Here is a 21173-nt window from a genome sequence, read left to right as displayed (position 1 = left end):
GAACACCTTTTAGAACTGAACCTCCTTCAATTAAAGAATTGTTCAGCCACCCCATCCTCATCATGTGTATTTAAGCACTACCAATTTAGATCATAGGGTTCATCCCATAGGATCTGTGTCAGAGTTTTCCTCCTAGTTTTGATTATGGGAGGGATGTTCTTGTTGGTGCAGTATATCTGCCTCAGTAATGCCCCTGTTTCTGGAGATTCGGGGCATGTGAAGGTGCGCAATGCCTTCCCCCTCAACCCCTGTCTCACACCTGGAGAACCAATGTAGGGCAACAGTGGGTGTGTGGGAGGGTCATCTAGGGAACTGGAGTCCTTGCAGTTCAGTTATTTCCGCCACCCACTCCTAGGCCACCTCAGGGCTATCAATAAGTAGGACCGTCTGGGGAAAAGACCTTAGGACCGGCCAGGAGAATCAGCATTTAGAGGAGGTTCATGGCTGGTAGTTTTTGTTTTTTTTCTTGAAAGGACTTCCATTTCTTCTGGACCGCCTGGGTCTAGTCCAGAAAGATCATAGTTCAGGAGGATCCATATTGAGACCTTCTGTTTCTCTTGCTGCCTGAAGGATCATGTTTATCTCTACAATTCAGTATCTTGGCAATTAGAGGTCTAAGGGGCGGAGGGGCCTCAGGTGGGGGATGCTGCACAGTTGGGTAACAAAACTTGAGGGGGTCCCTCAGCAAAGTAAATGGAGGCCCCCTCCACAAACCCACGGATCCAGTTAGAAACTCTTAGGCCAGGTGCTGCGTTGAGCTAGGTGCCCCCACCCACACCGCAAAGGTTGCAGGGGCTAATGTGACGCCACTGATGCTCAGTCAGGGAGCGGTGTGCTCCTTCAACTGCGAACCACTTGGAAAGGCGGTCTGCCAGGATCCAGGATGTGAGCCAGGATTTCAGGAAGGACTAAGGGTCCTTGGACTCCAACGTCCTCCAGGAAGCCCACAAAGCACAGGTTGGTACGAGGTGACCTGTTTTCGGCGTCCTCTGCCCAAGCTTTAAGGGCATTGGTGGTGGACATAAGCATAAAGACAGTTATTTTAAGAGTTGCCATCTCAACTTTGAGGGTTGAGACCCTATACCCCGCCTCTATTTCCCACTATGCTGCCTTTTGGCGATCTTGGCGCAAAAGAGTTAGGTCCACCCTCACCAGTCCTATTCTTGATTTCATTGATTTCAGGGAAGGATCGGATGGCCTGTACGATGATTGTTAGGTCTCCAGGCTCTGGGGAGTGCTGTGAGGACAAGATATCCTTTAGAGGCCTGAATCACTAGAAGAGGAGACTTTATATCTTTACATTTTGCACTGCACTCCCAGGTTTTAATTTTTCTAATTGTGCTGGATCTTCTGATTTTGTCCGTGTACCTGGCCACATGATCTTTAGTGGTTTAGGACTTTGTGTATCATGGTATGTAGCAAAGCTGTGCGGACAAGAATGAAACATGGTCCTCCGCATGGGGAGGCTGAGACCGAGGGCAGGCAATGAGTTCTTAAGGGTGCCAGTGTGGTTGTTGTCCTGCTGAAGTGTAGTCCCCTTAGGTGGCTATTCTGCTGCCCTGTTTATCCACCGCAGGCCCTCTTCCCCCCAGCGCAGGTGGGGGGGGCCGTGTTAGTGTGTGCCCACTTCCCCATCTGTGCAGAACTGCAGACCAGGCACCAGTGCCCCCCACTTCCTTCAGTGGCGGCCGGAAGCAGCTGACATCTTTGCTCCTCGACTCTCCCCTGACCGTACTCATCAGGTCCTCCCCCGTTGCTGATCCTTCTGAATGGGTCCGGTAGGTCACTTTCGACCTAGATGCCATAGGTGTACAATGACGGTCCTCATGTGCAGAGCTTAGTAGGTCGCCTCATCCTATTGCAGATGGGGGTGGCAGCACAGGCAGTGACAGGGCTGCTGCCATGCACCACCCGTTCCGTTGGAGTAGAGAGAGAGGCCCTCCCCCTGAGGTCAGGGGTCCCTGATACCCCAGAGAGTAGGGCAGGTGGGGTAGCCCATCAGTGTCCCCACACTCTGCTGTGAAGCAGGGGCCCCAGGGTCCCATGGGGCATGGGTGAGCCCAAAGGCCGTTTCCAATTCCCTCATCCATGCCGGGGCACCAGTCCAGACAGCGATGGGAGTCTGCATTCTCTGGCAGGTCTCCGAGCAGTCCACTGCACCACCGCTCCTCTCTGCTCTAATCAGGAGTTGTAGGGCCCACAGTGGTGAAGCATCTGTGTGGGGCTTACTAGGCCATACTGCAAGGCTGATGACGTAGGGTCCCGCAGTCTTCCCCGCATTGGGCTTGGTAGACCTCACCACAGCTCAGCCTGAGGCGATTTCTTCAAGTTCCCTTTGGATCCCACGGACCGTGTTTGACTCCCATTGATGGTGCAGGGACGCTGGGGTCTCAGGACGCATGGATGTGTCTAGAGGCCATGTCTTACTCCTTCACAAGTGCAAGGACAGCGATTGGGTCTGCTTTTTCCGGCAGACTTGGTGCGGTCCACGGCACTGATCTTTCCCTCTGCATTGGGTTGGTGTTGTGGGGCTAAGGTGGTGAGCCCTCTCTGCACAGCTTGGTAGGCTGTGCTGCAGGCCGGGTGGTGCAGGGCTCCCGCTGTGGCTTCCTCACAAGGAGGGCTGCAGCAGGCCGACTGCAGCCTGGCCCCTTCAGGCAATTTCTCAGAGGTCCCCATGGGCCTTAGGGACTATGCTCGACTCTCAGGGTAGGCTCAAGAGGGGCTGCACATGCAGGTGTCAATTGGTGTGGATCTGACTGTATGATTTTGGCAGATGTGGTTGCGGAGGATACTCAGAATGCGACCATCATCTTGGCTCACTTGGCCATTCACTCTCCTCCCTGAATGTATTTAAATATTTATATTTAAATATCACCTTTTCTTGGATGCTTTTCCCTAAAAAGAATGCCTAGAGAACCCATGGTGGTTTTGTATGTGGAAGAGGGGGCAGACATTTTGAAAGCCATGAACACTATTGAAGTTGACTCAAAACCAATGGCAAAACATTGATATGATGATTCAATTACATAAACAGTTGACCCATCCCTTAAATTGTTGAACATAGGATGAATACCAATCAGCATGAACAATTGTAACCTGGAGACAATATCCTGGGAGGGCACGACATTCACAATTCAGAGAGTCTATAACATGAATACACATTCTGCTTCTTGTCCCAGACTGAGAAATCACCATGGAAATGTTTTTAAAACTTTACGTTTGGGAAAATGGTAAGCGTTCTCTAAAAACTGGTGAGATGCTTAAGAGTTATTTAGTTCTGGCAGCTAAAACTTTTTGAAAAATGACTTTGTGGGGTGATTCAGGGAGTGGTGCACGAGGATCAGTGTGGGTTTATCCCTGGTCGCAGCACATCTTACAATCTGCGTCGTCTGGCAGATGTCCTACATGAGACGGAGGGTGAGAAAACTGAATTGGCGCTGGTTTCTTTGGATCTTGAGAAGGCTTTCGATACGGTTGAGTGGGGGTATCTACAGGAGGTGTTGCGTGGTATGGGGTTTAGTCCTGGTTTCTGTGCCTGGGTGCGGCTATTATACACTGCTCCCACTGAGGAGGTTCGGGTGGGGTGGGGGGGGGACACTCTCTGATGCCTGGGAGATTGGTAGGAGCACAGGACAGGGCAGGGGTGTCTGCTCTCGCCTCTCCTCTGCTCTTGCTGTGGAGCCACTGGCGATATGGCTTCGGGAGGGCATGGCTCCATGGGGGATCAGGGTGGGGCAGGTCACTCATGTGGTTTCTTTATATGCAGATGATGCCCTAATTTATCTCCGATAACTTAGTGTCTCGGTTCCGATGTTGTTACAAAGGATGGAGACGTTTGGAGTTGTTTCTGGCCTCAGGGTCAATCATCAAAAATCGCTCCTCTTCCCCCTTGGGTCCCTCTTCGGTAACCCCCGGGATGAGTTACCGGAGGCTGGCCTCCGGTGGGAAATTTAGAGTTTCTGTTACTTGGGCATTTGGGTCACACACACTGTGGCTGCACACAATACACATATTGTTAAGCGGGTGGTTGCTGGTTTGGAGCGCTCGGTCTCTTTTTGGAATAAATTACCTTTATCTGTTATGGGCAGGGCTGCGGTAGCAAAGAGGGTCTTCCTGCTGCGATGCCTTTACTTGGTTCAGAACTCAATGTATCCATTTGACTGCTCGGTTTTTCCGTAGGCTGGACAGCCTCTTAATTTCTTTGGTATGGGCTGGGCGACGTAGTAGAGTGGCTCTGTTGGTCCTGCAGGGTGATCTTGAGGGAGGAGGGCAAGCGATTCTCAATCTCAGGCATTATTATTATGCAGCGCATCTTCAATTCGCTGTTAAATGGATGACAGATACCGATGATTGGGAGAAGAGACTTTTACTGGAGTATTGGATAGGCAGGCACTGGTGTATCTTTTGATGGCGGGGATAGGTCTACCACTGTTGTTCCCCATCTGGCGAGGTTCACTGCAGGGATCTGGGAGCAGGCAGTTAAATGTGTACTTCGACGGGCTCCTTTCGACCGAGAACTGAGAATATGGGTTCTTCAACCCTTTCAGGAAATGGAACAGGTAATGTCTGTCACAGCCTGGAGACTGGGCGGTTGCGAAGTAGTTGGGGATCTTTACACTAATGGGGAGTTCCTTTCCTTCGCTGAGGCCAGGGACTTGTTCGGTGTGGGATCTGGTCAATTCCTCCAATACACTAAGCTCGAAAGTCTGACACGTGAGATCTGGAATGGTTTCCTGGTGGCTCCTGGGGCTTCCTCAATATTACATAGCCTGCTTAACTGGGGTGAAGCGTTGCACTTGATCACCCGGTTTTATAAAGCACTCCAGGAGGACCAGTCGACAGTAATGGGAGTGAGTCGCAGGGCCTGGGAGAGGGACCTAGGGGCACCCATGTCGGATCTGAATGGAATCTAGCACTGTCCATGGTGCGTAAGGTGTCATGTAATAACAGATTTAAGTTACTGCACTTTAACTTTGTACATAGGACGTACCTCACGCCCAGTCGTTTAAATAAGATTGACCCGGGACTTAGAGCGGGGTGTCCAAGATGTGGTGTGCTGGGTGCTTCCTTCTTGCATCTGGCTTGGACTTGTAGAATGGTGAACAATTTTTGGCACGAAGTGGTGGTGAAAGTAGAGGAAGTGACAGGTTTGGGGATAGAGGCTACACCAATGGCTTGTCTATTGGGAGTGGAGCAGAAGCCGCGGGTCAGAATATTCCATATAAGTTAGCTCAGCTGGCATTGGTACTGGCGAGGCGCAGGGTAGCGACTGGATGGATGAGCACCCAGAGTCCACTGCTCCCTGATTGGATACGGAACCTAATGGAGTGGGGTGTGGCTGGGGAGCATCATATGCGCTGCACACGTAGGGATGACAAGGCACTCACTGACTTGGAGGTATGGGGTACATTACTGGACCGGTTCTCGGGTGTGGAGGGTGGGAGCTCCGCAGACAATACGGAGGATGAGGGTGGGGACATTACACAATGAGCTTATTGAGTTGGTGACGATCAACTGTGGTATTGCCATTTATCCATCTTTCACAGATTACATATAGTGTTTGGTTTCATGTGGATTTATTGTGGGTAGCGGGGGTGGTGGGGCTTCACCCACATATTGGATGCGATTGGCCTCTGGTTGGTACATGCTTGATACCACTATTGTATTTTAACACAGTATGACTATTTTGTATTGCATGGCCTGCACTGTACTGTTTGTTTACAGCTTCTAAAACTCAATAAAAACAGTTATTAAAAAAAAAAATTTGAAACGTTAACTGGATTTTTTTTTTTCAACTTTTTGTTCAACCAATCCAAACTACACAACATGCTTGAGAAAATGGCTTTACTACAGGATCCTATGTAGGGCAGAGGAAGAGGATGTTGAAATCCTAGAACCCATATTAACTTTATTAACAGTTGACGGAAAACACATGCACAAAGTCATTTTGAATTCTTTTTTAAATCTCTTTGCACATTCTTTTAAAAAATATCCATTTTGGATTTGAACGAAGAGATGCTCTAAATATGATTTTCTACAGTGAGTGTTTGGAATCAAAAATCAGTTTGGGTACCACAAGGTTTGTTTTATGAATCTGCCTCTTGGCTATATCACACAGGCATTCTACCAATTAGCTATTTGGCCAGGGGCATACTAACGACAGATTTCTCTTCATATGATACTTTTGGTCATCCAATTTAATTATCACCAACAGAGCTCATTTGTCGCCAGCTTTTAGAAAGTGGAATCAGCAGATTGCTCATTAGGGTTACCTGGCTTGTGTTTGATGTTTACTTTAGAACCACACTTAGCGGTGACTTTTGACGGGTCAACCTTCTTGTTTAGGATCTGCACCTACAAGAAAGTAAGAAAAAAATTCATACATGGCCACAATTACATCTGCTCAAAATGGAGAAATAACTCTTCAAGTAAAGTAAGATAACGCCTCGACATCCAAAATGACACAGATTTCAAGCAAATTAATAATAGCTTTTATAATGTGAAGATGAAGACTGAAAGACATCAAGGACAGTCCTGTCATTTGCTCTACATGTTCTAAAAAATTAACATTTACACCAGTTGTACTTGTAAACAGCCAACACCAACAGCCAGAAAGTATCAAATTGATTAATGGTAGTAGAAATACACTAACAGTGGAAAAAGTAAGATCTACGAAGGGCATAGATAAACAATGGAAATTACAGCGATTCAAACCCCAAAAACAAAGAGTTTATGTGTCCCACAATTTCCTTTCAAACATCTTAATCATTTTTCAAAATTATGGGGAGAATGAGCAACAAAGCAGATTTCCTGGGGTAGGCAACATTTAGGGGTGTTGCAGTGGAACTCATCCTTTGATATTAGATCTACTTGCTCGATATAAGTGATCTGTATCAAAAACGTAACTTGGAAGGCACTCCTACAGAGAAGAAGTAATACTGTGAGATACATGGAGTGCTTGTAAAGAACCTTTACATTTTCATTTCAAGCAATGGGCATAAGACAAAATTAAATCCTGAACTATGCATCTCTCCCATAACAGAAAGCAACTCACCTAACACTGCTGGTGCAAAGTTTTATAGATCAATTCAGAAGCTTAGACCAAGATCAACAGAGTGGTGTCCAGGTTAATGTGGTAGTTTCCCAATAGTGAAGAAAAGGCCCAGTGCAATGCCTCATGAGCATACCAAAATACCTTGCAGGCATGCTATAAAACTCACTGTAAAAACACAAACAAGAACACTTTGGAAAACCAACTGGCCTCTTCACAACTATAAAGGCTAGATGCTTAGGTTGAAAAGAGAGGACTCGCCAGCACATGGACTCCATATAATTATCCACACTCTTCAAAAAGAACAGCATCCTTTTGAGTGGCACATATTCTTGTTGCACAATGCTCTGTGCCTTGATACAATGAGAAAAAAATGAAATAACATAAAAAGTTGTTCACTAACAGGTAATTGGAGTGCGGACTTCTGTGGCAAACATGGAAGTCAAAAAGTGGAGGAGTGAGCAAATGAGATGGAATCAGAATTGAAGAATTATTTTGTATTTGTGAAGGGAGCCATTAGAGTCATGATGTTGGAGAGCAAAATCAAAACTCAGAAAATATGAGGGTGTGGCCTTCTCTTCAATTCCTGATTAAAACTTCAATACTAAAGTAATTCATTCTTTTTTTGCTGAATGCTTGGTCGCTCCAGACCACTCCAGTTCCGCTTTAGTTAAAAGGCATTCCGACTCCCTTTCGACTCTGCCCAAGAGATATTATTTTGGTAGAGTTGGGGGACCCTGATGGACGATAGGCTGTTATGAAAAAGGTGTGCATTTGGTAGCAGGACTAGCAAATTGAGGGCAGGCATATTTTCCTGTACTTTAGCAGAGATACACAATCCAAGAGTAGGCTGCATTCTGTGTGGGATCGACTTAGCTTCATGTGTATATGGGTGCAACTGATTCTATGTGGGAATCAGGTTATCTTCAAGTGGAGAGAGGTGTAACTGATTCTGTGTGGGATCCTGCTTATCTTCATGTGGTTTGATATGCCTTTACTCACTGTGAGGCAGCCAGATCCTCTTTAAACACCAAAATAAATAGTTCCTATGAAGGTTAAAATTGATTCTCAAAGTGATTTTTTAAAGCTGTTTTTATTTAAATTTTTTAAACATAGATAACATAATGTCACTAAGAAAACAGCAACATTGAGGCCACATTATAAAACTAAAGCAATTGAGATACACACTATCAAATAAAAAGATCATGGCCTACCAATAGTTGAAAGGGAGTAAGTGAAGAAAAAGAAGGGGAGAGGCAACAGGAGAAAAAGACAGAGAGAAAGAACATCTCCAATAAGTAGATAGGGATATCATCACTACCATAATGTCAATGACATCATATGTGGTCATGTCAAAAACAACAGATAGTAGGAGTAGAACATTACCACTGAAAACATGGTTTGGATGGGGTAATAATATTTGCAAATCCCAAAGGGGTATGGGCGATGAAGGAACAGGCTACAACACTCAGGGGTGTATCAAGGAGTGAGCTTGAAAGGAGGTGGGGGTGCTTCATATCAGGAAGAGGTGTAGTGCTCTGGTCCGTGTGGGACCAGAGAAAAGTGGAAGGGCTGCGGGACAAGAAATGTACTAAGAATCCCCAAATGTACTCAAAACTCGACCTGGTGTCTGCAAGAAGATCCAATATGTGATTCATTGTTAAAACGTGCCAAAGTTGTGCGTGCCATTGCGTGACACAAGATGCCTCTGGTTTCTACCACATAGTGGCCAAAGCCATCCTAGCTGCTCCAAGGCAGAGCCACATAATGGAGCAGTCTACCCGGGTTTATAGATTGAGGGAAGGGTCAGGAAAACCTAATAGGACACACTCAGGAATGCAGGGTATTGGAGAGCCAAGAATCTCCTTAATTTCAGCTAGAATTTCAGTCCAGTAGGTCCTAATCGTAGGGGAGTCCCGTCAAATGTGATTTAAATCTCCCTGCAGACCACAACCCCAACACAAGTCTGAGTTATCAGGGAAAATCCTCAGATGTTTGACTGGGTATAAGTACCAGTCATAGAGGACTTTGTAGTGAGCTTCTTGAAGGTCTAGTGAGTGATTATATTTAGAAATATCCTGCCAAAGGGTCTGCCACTGCTCGTCTGTGATGGAGATTGAAATGGTGCGTTCCCAGAAAGAAACGTGTGGAGGCACATAAGCACGTCATATTGACATTAATACCATGTAAAAAAAGTAGATATTCCCCCGGGTGGAGCCCGCCTACCACACAAATTTCTCAACAGGAAGCAGATCCCTTGTGGCCGCTATGCAAAACGTGGGATTTGTGACACAATGTTTCAGTTGTGTATATCAAAAGAACTTGGAAGAGAGAAGATTGAAATCTCTGCAGTTTTAAAAGGTTAATATATCACTCCCATGAAAAAGATCAGAGATTACCAGGCACCCCCCTCTCACCAATGGGCAAAGGAGGGGGCAGATCCAGGGCTGGTGGTAAATCAAAGTTGTCATAGATGGGCGTAAATGGTGGGGGGGAAGTGGTAATATTATGCAACCTAATCACCTTATCCCACATGTTTAAGGTGGTTGCGGAAGGGGTACTAAGATAGGCGTCGATGGGGCAAGCACTCTTGGGCTTCCACAGGATATCCCAGATAGTTGTACCCACTACTGCCCTATCCATGTGCAGCCACAATCTATCGGACTCCCAGAAGGACCACTCCGAGACAACTCTCAGTTGAGCCTCTTTATAAAAGAAAATAAATTTCCGATAGGGCCTGGCCGCGGGCTTCCTTAGGAAGTGTCAATAACTTATGGGAGAGGTGGGATCTGCGACCCTGCAATATAAATGTTGTCATTAGAGTATGAATAGTTGAAAAGAACTCTCCGTGGGGTTCTATACGAAGGCCTTGAAAAAGGTACAAGATATGCGGCAGGACTGTCATTTTGACCGCGTTGATATACATCCCAGCCAAGACAGTTATACTGGGGCCCACCGCTTAGTCTAGCCGCAGTTGTTGACTCATGGGAGAGTAGCTAGCTGTGTATAAATCTGTCAGTTTGGGAGTGGGTGTTATGCCTAGATACTTAATCTCTTTCTGCGCCCATAAGCAAAGCAAGAGAGGCTGCAAGCTTTTCCATGGGTTTTAGGGGAACAGTCAAATTAAGCATAAATGATTTCTGAAGATTAACTTTGAAGACTGCAGCCGACTTAAACAACTGGAGAGAGTCCTGTAGGGCTGACAGACGTGTTGGGGGAAGTTATAGTCAAAAGGACATTATCGTCAAATAAAGAAATTGTATATTCATCAAGTGAAGACCAGAGATAGAGGCCGAGGCACTTATCTGAGCTGTGAGGTGTTCTAGCTAAGTGCAAAGGGTTTTGGCAACAGGGGGCAACCCTGCAGCGTTCCTCTAAACAGCTCAAAAAAGTCATAAACCAACCCGTTTACGAGCACCCTAGAGCAAGGGCAGGTGTTTGCAGAAATCATAGAGATGAAGCATTCCCCAAACCCAAAGCGATGGAGAGCATGAAGAAGTAACTTCCAATCTATGCGGTCAAAAGCTTTTTCGGCATTGAGTGTTAATAAAAGCGTATGAATTGTTTTTTTGGTGGCCTTCTCTACTAGATGGATTGCCTGACGTAAGTTGTCATGGGTTTGCCTGATTTTAATAAAGCCAGACTAGTCCGAATGTATTAAATTCGGCATGACTTCTTCCAACCTGGTGGTAGAAAGTTTACTATATAACTTAACATCAAGATTTAATAAAGCTATTGGCCAGTAGGAGGAACAGGCATGAGGGTTCTTCCTGGGCATTGGAATGAATGAGATAAGGGCCTTGCCCATTGAGGGAGTAACTGCTTGGGAGTCCCCAATATGATTAAACAGTATCATTAGATGGGGAACCAAGTCAGAACTAAAAGACTTATAAAAGTGAGCATTCAGCCCATCAGGCCATCTGAGCTTTGTGGAGGTTAAGTGTGGAGATAGCAGCTAGTACCTCTTCTCTGGTAATGAGGTTATTAAGCGTCTCCTGTATATCTGGGGTGGAGCTGAGGAAGTGGGACAGCATCCAGATATGCCCTTTTGTCGTCTTCATCAGTAAGGTCTGCAGTATAAAGTCGCTTATAGAAGTCCTTGAACATGTCCGATTTACCCTTCTGAGTTGTGTGAAGCACACCAGCATTTTCCTGTATCGGGGTAATATAGTCTCTTTCCTGTTTAAACCACAGCTGGCATGCTAATAAAGAGCCCACTTTGTTGCCTTGTTCATAAGTGGCCTTTTCAAGATGTAGGTGCATCAACTCGGCCCTGTTGGCATAAATGGCTTTGAGTTTACCCCTTAGAGCTGTCACCCACCTCTGAAAGTAAAGGGAGGGGGCAGCTTTGTGTGCTGTTTCTGATGTAGCAAGTTCAGGTTCCAAGAGCAGCCACTCCTTGGTTTATTGTTTTGTCAATGTGGCCAGGAGAGATCAGCATTTTCCCCTTAAAACAGCTTTAAAAGCCTCCCAATTTGTGGAGTGAGATGTGTCGTGGGGTTTGTTCAGGGTGAAGAATTCTTTTATTGTCTTACGTATTTCAGCCCTGTCAGATTGGTATCTCGTAAAAACGTTGGGAAAGAACCATCTACTGTGTAAATTGTGTTGTGTTTGCCTGTCAAGCCCTACTTCAAACAGGGCATGATCTGAGAGGACAATGGGATGTTTAGTGGCCCTTCGGATAGCATGATGTTGGGTTTGTCTAATGGATGTGTGGTCAATCCAAGAACAGGTGTGGTGAGTATGTGAGAAAAATGTATAGTTGAGGATAGTGGGATTGGCAGACCGCCAAGCGCCAATTAACCCCACCTGGCGTAGTGAAGATTTCACATTTTTAGAAAACGTGCCTGCCTGTGTTTTATGTTGATGAGAATAGTCTGATGGTGGGATCCCATATGAGGTTAAAGTCTCCCATTCATTTTTATACATCCTTCTGCAAAGCCTCCCAGGATTGATAGAAAAGAACAAAGGAATTCAGATTGATTTGTGTTGGGGGAATATTAAGTAGCTATGGTACATCGGCGGCCGTGAAGAAGTCCCTAAACCATCACATAGCGTCCTTCTCTATGACTTTTACTGCCCGTGGGTTCAAAGTGCAGGGAGGAATGAAAAAGAAGGGCAACATCATTATGCTTGGTGGTAGCAGACGCTTTGTAGCTCAGAGGGTACGCTTTATGGCACAACCTGTGGTCCTTGCTTTGTTTCAGGTGAGTTTCTTGGAGGGCTAATATAGCAAACAGTTTATCTAGTAAATATTTCCAAAGGTGCTGGGGCTAATTAGTGGAATTGAGACCCTTGACATTTCAAGAGAGTGTTACGCACCATGGGATGTCTTGAGTGGCAGGAGGTCTATAGAGGCCCTTGCAGCAGAAGCAGTGATCGTAATATGTCCAATCCTATTCAGGTATATAGTACCCCCCCCCCCCTCCCAAGTCTGACAGGTTGCCTCAGTGATGCATCCCTTCGCCCATGTACTCCTACCCATCCAAACAGTAGATCAACAGGTAACAAATTTAAACAGTAAAAGTCGAAAATTAAATGTCGCAAATGCGATTTACAGTAAGATGAAATCTTATAGCGAGTAGGATGGTGGAACAAGCACCTGCCCGCCTACCCCACAGCTCTTCTTCTCCTTGCACTGAAAAGCGAACGGCCCTTATGAAGCCTCAGGTTGGGGTCCTGGCAGTCAGGGACTGAATGATCAACTCTAAGCTTAGGTCCAACAGCAGTGTTCCAACGTATCAGCCAGGTTGACATCAGTGCCTTGGGAAAACTGGGACAGAATGAACCAGAAGCGGCCCACCTTACCCCATATACACCTATGCTTTACCGTCCGCGAGCTGGGTGCAGGAATACCACAGGATCGCATCATCTCTTCCCGTTGCATCTCTCCTGTCTGGGGGCTGCATTGATCCCAAGCAGGGCCTAGTGTGGAGATCCGGAGGAGGATTTCTGGTTGAACTGTCACTGTCTGTGGTGTCTGGTAGCGAAAGTTTCAGTAGAGCAGCCGCATCTTTCACATCCATGAGGTTGTGGGATTTGTTGTGTAGCTCAAAAGCAATACCAAACAAGTTGGACCTTGACTTTCCTTAAGGCCTTTGTTACAGGTCTAAACTGCAGCTGGCGCTCCAATGTAGCTGGGGCGATGTCCTGATATAGGGGGCAGGGCGCTCCCTGGAAGGAGATCTGTTCCGTCTTCCTGGCAGCCCGGACAATCATTTCTTTAGTTTTGAAGGAGTGCACTTTAGCCAATATGTCTCTGTGTCTCCTGCCTTCTCCTAGTTGCTAAGGGCTCTCACAGTGTACTCGTTTTTCCCATTGTGGTTTCTCCCAGTAGCTCTGAGAATAGGCCAATAATGAAGGCCGGCTACTCCTCGCGGCGAACACCATGTTGAAGTCAGGCAACATTCCCAAACAGGCAAGGGGGGTCCCTCATTTCCACTTCTTCCCCCCCACCCCCGTCCCATGCCAAAGCAAAACTGTCTGAGTCACGAAGCAACACTTTTATAGGGGGAGGGGGGCATGCCAATTATCTCAATCTATTGCGGGAGGGCTAGCCACTATCGGCCGTACACAGGGCCACAGAGGGATCGAGCTTGAGGTCTCATACCACCAGGAGCAAGGCTGCTACCACTGCGCTAGCACGAGGTGTCCCAGTCCTGGATATCTGTCAGGCAGCAACGTGGGCCTAATTGCACACGTTTGCAAAACATTACTGCCTGGACAATCAGGTAGGTAGAGACAGACATTTTGCCTGTTCGGTCCTACAAGACTTTCTAGTGTAAAAAAGAAAAAGATCTGTCGGCGGCCCACTGCCAGCAGGTTATTGCTTAGGTATCTATTCTAGGGTAAGGAATCTGCGGCTAGATGTCTCTATCAGATGAACAAGTTACTTACCTTCGGTAACGCATTATCTGGTAGAGACTGTCTAGCTACAGATTCCTTGAACCCACCCATGCCTCCCCGCTCTGCGGACAAGTCTAATAGGGTCATGGATTGTTCCTTTCAGGGCTCTAGTATACGCACAGACAAATGGTTGGTTCCTTCCATGGCTCTGCAATTCTAGTGTGTAGGTTAGTGGAAAAGGAACTGACGTAAGTGTGCCTGGGTGGTGCCTTTATAGGCGATGTGACATCACAAACGGCTCCAACGTTGCCAATGACCGCACGCAGATCCAAACGACGCCACCCAATGGCGCGCGCAAGGGTATTGCTCAGCAAAAGCTCTGGATTCCAAGCGGACGCCAGGGAATTCTAAGGTAAGGAATCTGCAGCTAGAAGTCTGTATCAGATAAATCGTTACCGAAGGTAAGTAACTTGTTCATCTGATAGAGACTTCTAGTTGCAGATTCCTTACCTTAGAATAGATACCCATGCAATATCATCCTCGGTGGTGGACTGCGAACCAAGATCATACTAAAAAGTCCTGTCCTGCAGGACCGAATGGCCAAAGTACCTGTCTCTGCAGACCTGGCTGTCCAGGCAGTAATGTTTAGCAAACGTGTGCAGGGTAGCCCACGTTGCTGCCTGACAGATATCCAGAACAGGAACTACGCGTACTAATGCTGTGGTGGCAACAGTTGCTCTGGTGGAGTGAGTGCGCAAGCCCTCAGGGGGTTGCTTCTTTGCCAAAGGGTAGCACATTTTGATACAGGAAAGCACCCTTCGCGAGGTGGGACACTAATGCACCACTTTCCCTTTCTTCTCACCCACATCCTTACAAAGAATTGATCGTCCACCTGGAACTCTTTAGTACAACTGAGGTAGAACGCCAACGTTCTTTTTGGATCCAGACAGTGGAGTCTCTCTTCTTCATGAGATGGATTGCCCTACGTGAAAAGGCATAACAACCTTAGGAAGGAAGAAGACCCTTGTACGGAGCACCACTTTGTCAGGGTGGACAGACAAAAATGGTGGCTTTGAAGAAAAGAGCTTGAAGCTCACTTACTCTGCGAGCAGAGGTGATGGCAATAAGAAAAGCATTGATTGTTAGGAGCTGCAAGGGACAATTGTGCAGTGGCTCAAAAGTGGCACACATAAGGTAAGTTAGGACCAGCTTCAAGCCCCACTGGGGCAAAATGAATAGCGTAGGAAGAAACAAATGGGGGAGTCCCTTAAGGAACCTTCCAACAATAGGAGACTTGAATAAGGAAGGGTGGACTGGCAATCTAAGAAAGGCTGTAATGGCCAATAAGTAACCTTTAAGGGTGCTCAAAGCAGAGCCCTACTGTGCCAAGGAAAGAATGAACAACAAAACCTCAGAAAGAGGTACAAGATCAACAGATTTGGGGGGTACAACATGCCACAAATTTATTCCAACAACAGGCATATACCGTTTTGGTGGAGGGACATCTGGATACCAGAATAACATCACAGACTATAGGCGGAAGGTCGAAAGCTGTAACTGCTGCTGCTCCATCTCCACACAAGAAGGAGAAGACTAGACAAGTTTGGCTGGAGATCCATCCTCTGCTGCTGCGACAGAAGATCCTCCCGAAAGGGCAGTCTGATCGGAGGATCCATAGCCATGCTCAGTAGCTCTGGATATCATACTCTTCGTGCCCAGTCCAGAGCCACAGTGATTAATTGGACCCAGTCGCTCTTAACCTTCTTCAGAACTCTGGACAGAAATGGTAAAGGTGGGAAGGCGTAAAGGAGGCCTAAGTTCCACTCAAGGCAAAAAGTATCACTGAGCGAGTGCTGCTTGGAAACTCCAATGCGCAAAACAGTTGACACTGCACTTTCACTGTGGAGATGAACAGATCCAACCATGGCTCTCCCCACTGCTGAAAGAGGCCGTACACCACTCCGGATGGAGACGCCATTCATGATCGACCATGCATCAACGGCTGAGTTCATCTGCTTTGGCGTTTAGAGAGCCCGCCAAATGTTGGACCACCAGGATTATTCCAAGATGTTCGAGCCACGTTCAGAGGCACAGAGCCTCTTGACAAAGAGTCCACGACCCCACTCTGCACTGCTTGTTGCAGTACCACATGGCGGCAGTGTTGTTCGTGAACACTTGCACCACTTTCCCTTTTAGAGAGGGAAGGAATGCTTTCAATGCAAGCCTGATCACCCGGATCTCCAAAAGATTGATGTAGAGTCCGGACTCCACTAAAGACCAGAGATCTCAGATCTTCAAACTCCCATGTGACCGCCACATCTCAGGAATGACGCCTCTGTCACTAATCTGTGATCTGTTTGGGGAAGGCAGATGGATCTGCTGTTGACCCAATCGAGATTTGAAAGCAACCACTGTAGGTCTTTCGCAGTTCCCTCCAAGAACTGGACCATGTTGGAAAGATTCGCCTGGTGCTGCGCCCACTGGAACTTCAGGTCCCACTGCAGAGCATGCATATGCCATCTGGCATGTGTCACCAGCAGGATGCAGGAGGACATGAGGCCCAGCAGCCTCAGAGTAATTCTCAACGAAATCCAGGATAGAGGCTGAAACATTGGAGTGATAGTCTAAATATCCTGGACTCGCTTTTTGGGAGGATATGCCCGAATTTGCACTGTGTCCAGAACAGCTCTGATAAAAGGAAGCATCTGAGAAGAAGTCAGGTGTGACTTTGGCATGTTTATAGTGAACCCCAGCGCCGAAGGTTTGCTGTAGTCTGAAGGTGAGACACGCCTTTCAGGGGCATGTTCACCTTCAACAGCCAGTCGTCAAGGTAGGGGGAAGACTGAAATCCCTAACCTGCACAGATGAGCTCCAGCCACCGACATCACTTCCATAAACACCCGAGGGGTGCTAGTAAGGTTGAAGGGGAGAACTGTAAATTGTAGGTTCTTGTGACCTACCACAAATCGCAAGTAGCGACTGTGGGCAGGCAAGACGGGTACATGGAAGTAAGCATCCTGCAAGTCCGACGCTGCCATCCAGTCTCCTGGTTTCCAAGGCAGACAGGACCAGAACCAGTGAGCATTTTTAACTTCTACTACTTGAGGAAGAGACTGAGGGCAAAAGGTCTAGGACGCAGGCCCTTGTCCTTTTTTGGCACCAAAACGTAGCGTGAATAATAACCACAACCTACTGCTGGCGCAGAGACCCTCTCTATGGTCCCCTTGGCCAAGAGAGCTGTGACTTCCTCGCAGAGATGTGCCAGATGATCCTCTGGTAAGCAGCCATAGGATGGAGGCAGGGATGCAGGGGCAGTCTCAAAGGGGAGCGAGTAGCCCCTTCAAACTATTTGCAAAACCCATCTGTCCATCATGATGGATTCCCAGTGGGGCAGGTGATGGCGGTTTCTTCCCCAACTAGTCTGAGATGGTGGAATGGACTAGGAGGGTTTGGAGGCTGCAGCAAGGGTGGACTGGGCAGACCTCTGGTGCCATGTCCCATGAGCCTGTGGGATTCCGGGTCCCCAGCTGCGTAGTGGCTAAGTAGCATGCACGGCTCGGTGGCTGGAAGGGAAAGGACGCAACAGGGAGCCCCTTCCATGACCACTAAAGGGGTGAACAGCAGACTGTGTTGGGTGAGAGGCAGCCGCGAGGCCAAGGGACCGAGCCGTAGCCTGGGACTCCTTGAACCTCTCGGGCGCCGAGCCCACTTTGTTGCCGAAGAGATGGGCGCCATGAAAGGGCATGTCCATGAGAGAATGTTGGAAATCCCCTGAAAAACCAGACGCCCTCCACCAGGCGTGGCGCCCCAAAGTCGATGGTGGCAGGAAATTGTCCTATTCACAGGAGCCCCTGTTGTGGGTCTGAACCAAGTACCCAGAAGGACTTTGGTGAGGGCTTCATTAAATCAAAGGAGAGACTCTGAAGAGGAAGCACCCGTAAGGAGGTTAGTCCTGACTGCCACAGAGGGAAGCTTAAGGCCAAAGACCTGAGCCGCCCTACTGACCACCATGGATTAAGACACTGCTTCCGCCGTAGCCACGGTAGGAGGAGAAAGCATGCCAGCGTCTTGAGAAGTATCCAGACCACCAGGCCTCAACAAAATTCTAGCATTCTGCACCCCACAATTGGCATACTGGTGCCCCCATGTAAGTTCCTAGTATATGGTACCTAGGTACCCAGGGCACTGGGGATACCAGGGGTTCCCCATGGGCTACAGCATGTATTATGCCACCCATGGAAGCCATACAAAAGGTGTCTGCAAGACTGCCATTGCAGCCTGTGTGAAATGCACCCTTTCACTACAGGTCACCGCACAAGGTTGCAAGTACCTGTGCTTGAGGGCACCCCTGCATAGGCAGAGGTGCTCCCACAAACTCCAGCTCAATTTTCATGGACTTCGTGAGTGCAGGGAAGTAATTTTACCCAGGTACTGGACATAGGTCACTACCTATGTCCAACTACACAATGGTAACTCCAAACCTAGGCATGTTTGATATCAAATATGTCAGAATCATGTCTCAATACAGTTGCCAGTATTGGTTGTATGATTCCATGCACTCCTTAGAGGACCCCCAGCTTTGCTCCTACCAGTTTGCAGGGTTTTCCCTGGCAGCCGAAGCTGCTGCCATCCTACAGACGGGTTTCTGCCCTCCTGCTGCTTGAACAGCTCAAGCCCAGGAAGGCAGAACAAAGGATTTCCTTTGGGAGAGGCAGGCAACACCATCTCCCTTTGTGGATAGGTGTTACATGGCTTGGCAGGGGTAGCTACTGGTATGCTTTGAAGGGCACATTTGGTGCCCTCCGTGCATAAACCGGTTTGCACCAGTCCAGGAACCCCGGTTCCTGCTCTGACGCGAAATTGAATAATGGAAAGGGGAGTTACCACTCCCTTGTCCATCACCACCCCAGGGGTGGTGCCCAGAGCTCTTCCAGGTGGCCACCTGATTCTGCCATCTTGAATCCTCTGGGAGCATCTGAGTGGCCAGGTCAGATAGGTGACATCACAGCCCCCTCCTGATAGGTGGTCAGCCTGCTAGGTGACCAATCCCCCTTTAAGGGATATTGAAGGTCTCCCTCTTGGGTGGCTCTTCAGATTCGACGTGCAATGTTAACGTCGACTTCTGGCTACTGGAACCGCAACTGGTCTTCCCAGGAACCTACAATCTGCAGCTCCAGCGACAACTCTGCTCTGCAACATTGTTTCTCCAGCTGGCAACTGCAACATTTCTCCGGCTGTGCATCCTCTGGGGCCGGCAAGTCTTCAGTCTGCAACAAGAAGCAAGGAGAAATCTCCCTTGGAGTGAAGGTGTCGCTCCCCTGCATCCGCACGCACCAACTGCAATGACGACCAACTGCAACGACGACTGGCTGCGTGGGTCCCGTCTCCTGCAAAGTACCTTTATTTTTGTAACACTGTGTGGTTCTTTAATGTGTGTAAGTTCTGTGTGACTATAAGTGGTATTGCATGAGCTTTGCATGTCTCCAAGATAAGCCTTGGCTGCTCATCCACAGCTACCTCTATGGAGCCTGGCTTCCTATACACTGCCTACACTTCACTAATAGGGGATACCTGGACCTGACATAGGGAGATAATACCATAGGTGCTCACCGCACACGAGGAAGCTACCTACACCCTCCAATCCTTGCTCATATTCATACCCACAATAAAAGGAGTCAGAATCTAACCTGGGGTGAGTACCCCCATGGAAGTCAGAAGCAGCGTCATTCTACACCATTCTACAATCTGCATCGTCAGAGATGAGGACTGGGTCAAAGATGACTGTAGGCCCAACCGACGTCAGGAGCATCAATGTCTTAGCCAGTGCCGGGGAAGGTTACCTTGGTATGACAGGCATCAGCACGGATCCAGGAACAGATCCGAAGTCCGGAGATGCCGGCGCAGAACCTAAGGGTCCCCATCAGAGCCCCCAGGCTCCAAAGGTGCCGCAGCAGGTTTGGTCTACCCAAAGATGAGGCACATGGCCTCATAAAATTCCTTGAGCTGGACATGGGTGGCACTAGGCTCCTGGAAACTTGGGGAGGTACAAAGCAGACCCAGAAATAGACTCCGCAGATGGAGGCCTCGAGCGTCGACACTCTTCCTGCTTCGCATCGGCCAAGCAACGGTGTCAAGACAAAGAAATTTTAGCTTTCTTTGACTTCTTTTTCTTGTGACTCGAATTGTCACGGTTTTCAATGGTCTTACCGTCGAAGCTGAGAGGCGTAGGGGAACGATCCTTGTTCCGGTAGGTTCTGCTCTGGCCGAGGTAGGGGCGACCCCTTCCAGTAGCCACGGTGCTGTTTGGTATGAGCAAACCACTACAGTCCGTGCCCTCCAGAAGGAGTCCCAGAGGAAAAACCCCAGTAGGGTAAAAAACCTCCACAGGAACTCCCTGAAATGAAAGGAGGACACCAGGGCGTTAGGATCGAGGATCAGGAAGACTGGAAAACAAGGCAGGACAGGAACAGACAGGATTCGCAGGAGGAGATCAATCGGAGCGTGACTACCACCAAGGAGTGTTGCAACGCAATGGACAAGCAGTTGGAATCCCCTTATATACCCCTGGACAGGAAGTAGGAAACAGAAAGTAGAACACCACCATCTTGGATTGGGGAGAAGACAACAATAGTGAATGAGGTATGTGTGTTTAACAATGCATGCTGGGCAGACAGGAAGTGGTCAGCATGCTGGGAAAAAGAGAGACAAGTATAAAGTACCCCAAGTGTAAGGGTTCGGTTTGATCCAGGAACATCGGTAAGTGGTTGGCAGAAAAAGGACATGCAAGAAGAATGTTAAGCGCAAACAGCGCTGATGCGGCCATGCCTGAACCCCCTCGGGGTCTCAGGCTCTGCCGCTTCTGCCTTTACGGCAGAACTTAAAATAGGGCAAGCGGCGAGTGCCGCGACCCCTCGACCGGCTCCCTGGAGCCTCCATGGCTCCCGCCCGGGCCGCGGCGCTCTCCGCGACCCGGGCGCCGGCCACGGCAGAATAAACGTGCCGCGCCGCGGTAACCGGAGCCCGTGGCCGCGGGGAGCGTCGCGGCATAACAGTATGCCCCCCCCGAGGCCCCGGGTTTGTGAGGGAAGAGCCGAAAAAAGAGGCGGAGCAAAAGAGGAGCATGGACTGAAGAGGCATCCTCCCAAGAACTCTCACTCAAAGGGTATCCCTTCCAATGAATAAGGTATTGGAGGCGCCCATGGAAAAACCGAGAGTCACAGACCTCCTGAACTTCGTACTCAGGCACATTGTCAACCAACAGAGGAGGGGGACA

At 48.3% G+C, this 21173-nt stretch overlaps 1 protein-coding gene across 36 annotated transcripts in view; it reads right to left on the bottom strand.

The window, feature by feature from the left end:
- MAP4 (microtubule associated protein 4) overlaps positions 1 to 21173 on the bottom strand; it is a 1914856-nt gene that overhangs the window by 131547 nt on the left and 1762136 nt on the right. For all 36 annotated transcript variants that reach the window (XM_069210826.1, XM_069210834.1, XM_069210837.1 and 33 more), the window contains one exon: positions 6276 to 6357. In XM_069210826.1, the coding sequence (XP_069066927.1) occupies positions 6276 to 6357 (82 nt within the window). The remainder of the gene's footprint in view (positions 1 to 6275; positions 6358 to 21173) is intronic.

Source organism: Pleurodeles waltl, chromosome 10 (assembly GCF_031143425.1).
Source record: "Pleurodeles waltl isolate 20211129_DDA chromosome 10, aPleWal1.hap1.20221129, whole genome shotgun sequence".
Classification (NCBI taxonomy): domain Eukaryota; kingdom Metazoa; phylum Chordata; class Amphibia; order Caudata; family Salamandridae; genus Pleurodeles; species Pleurodeles waltl.
This window is presented reverse-complemented; position numbering and strand designations above follow the sequence as displayed.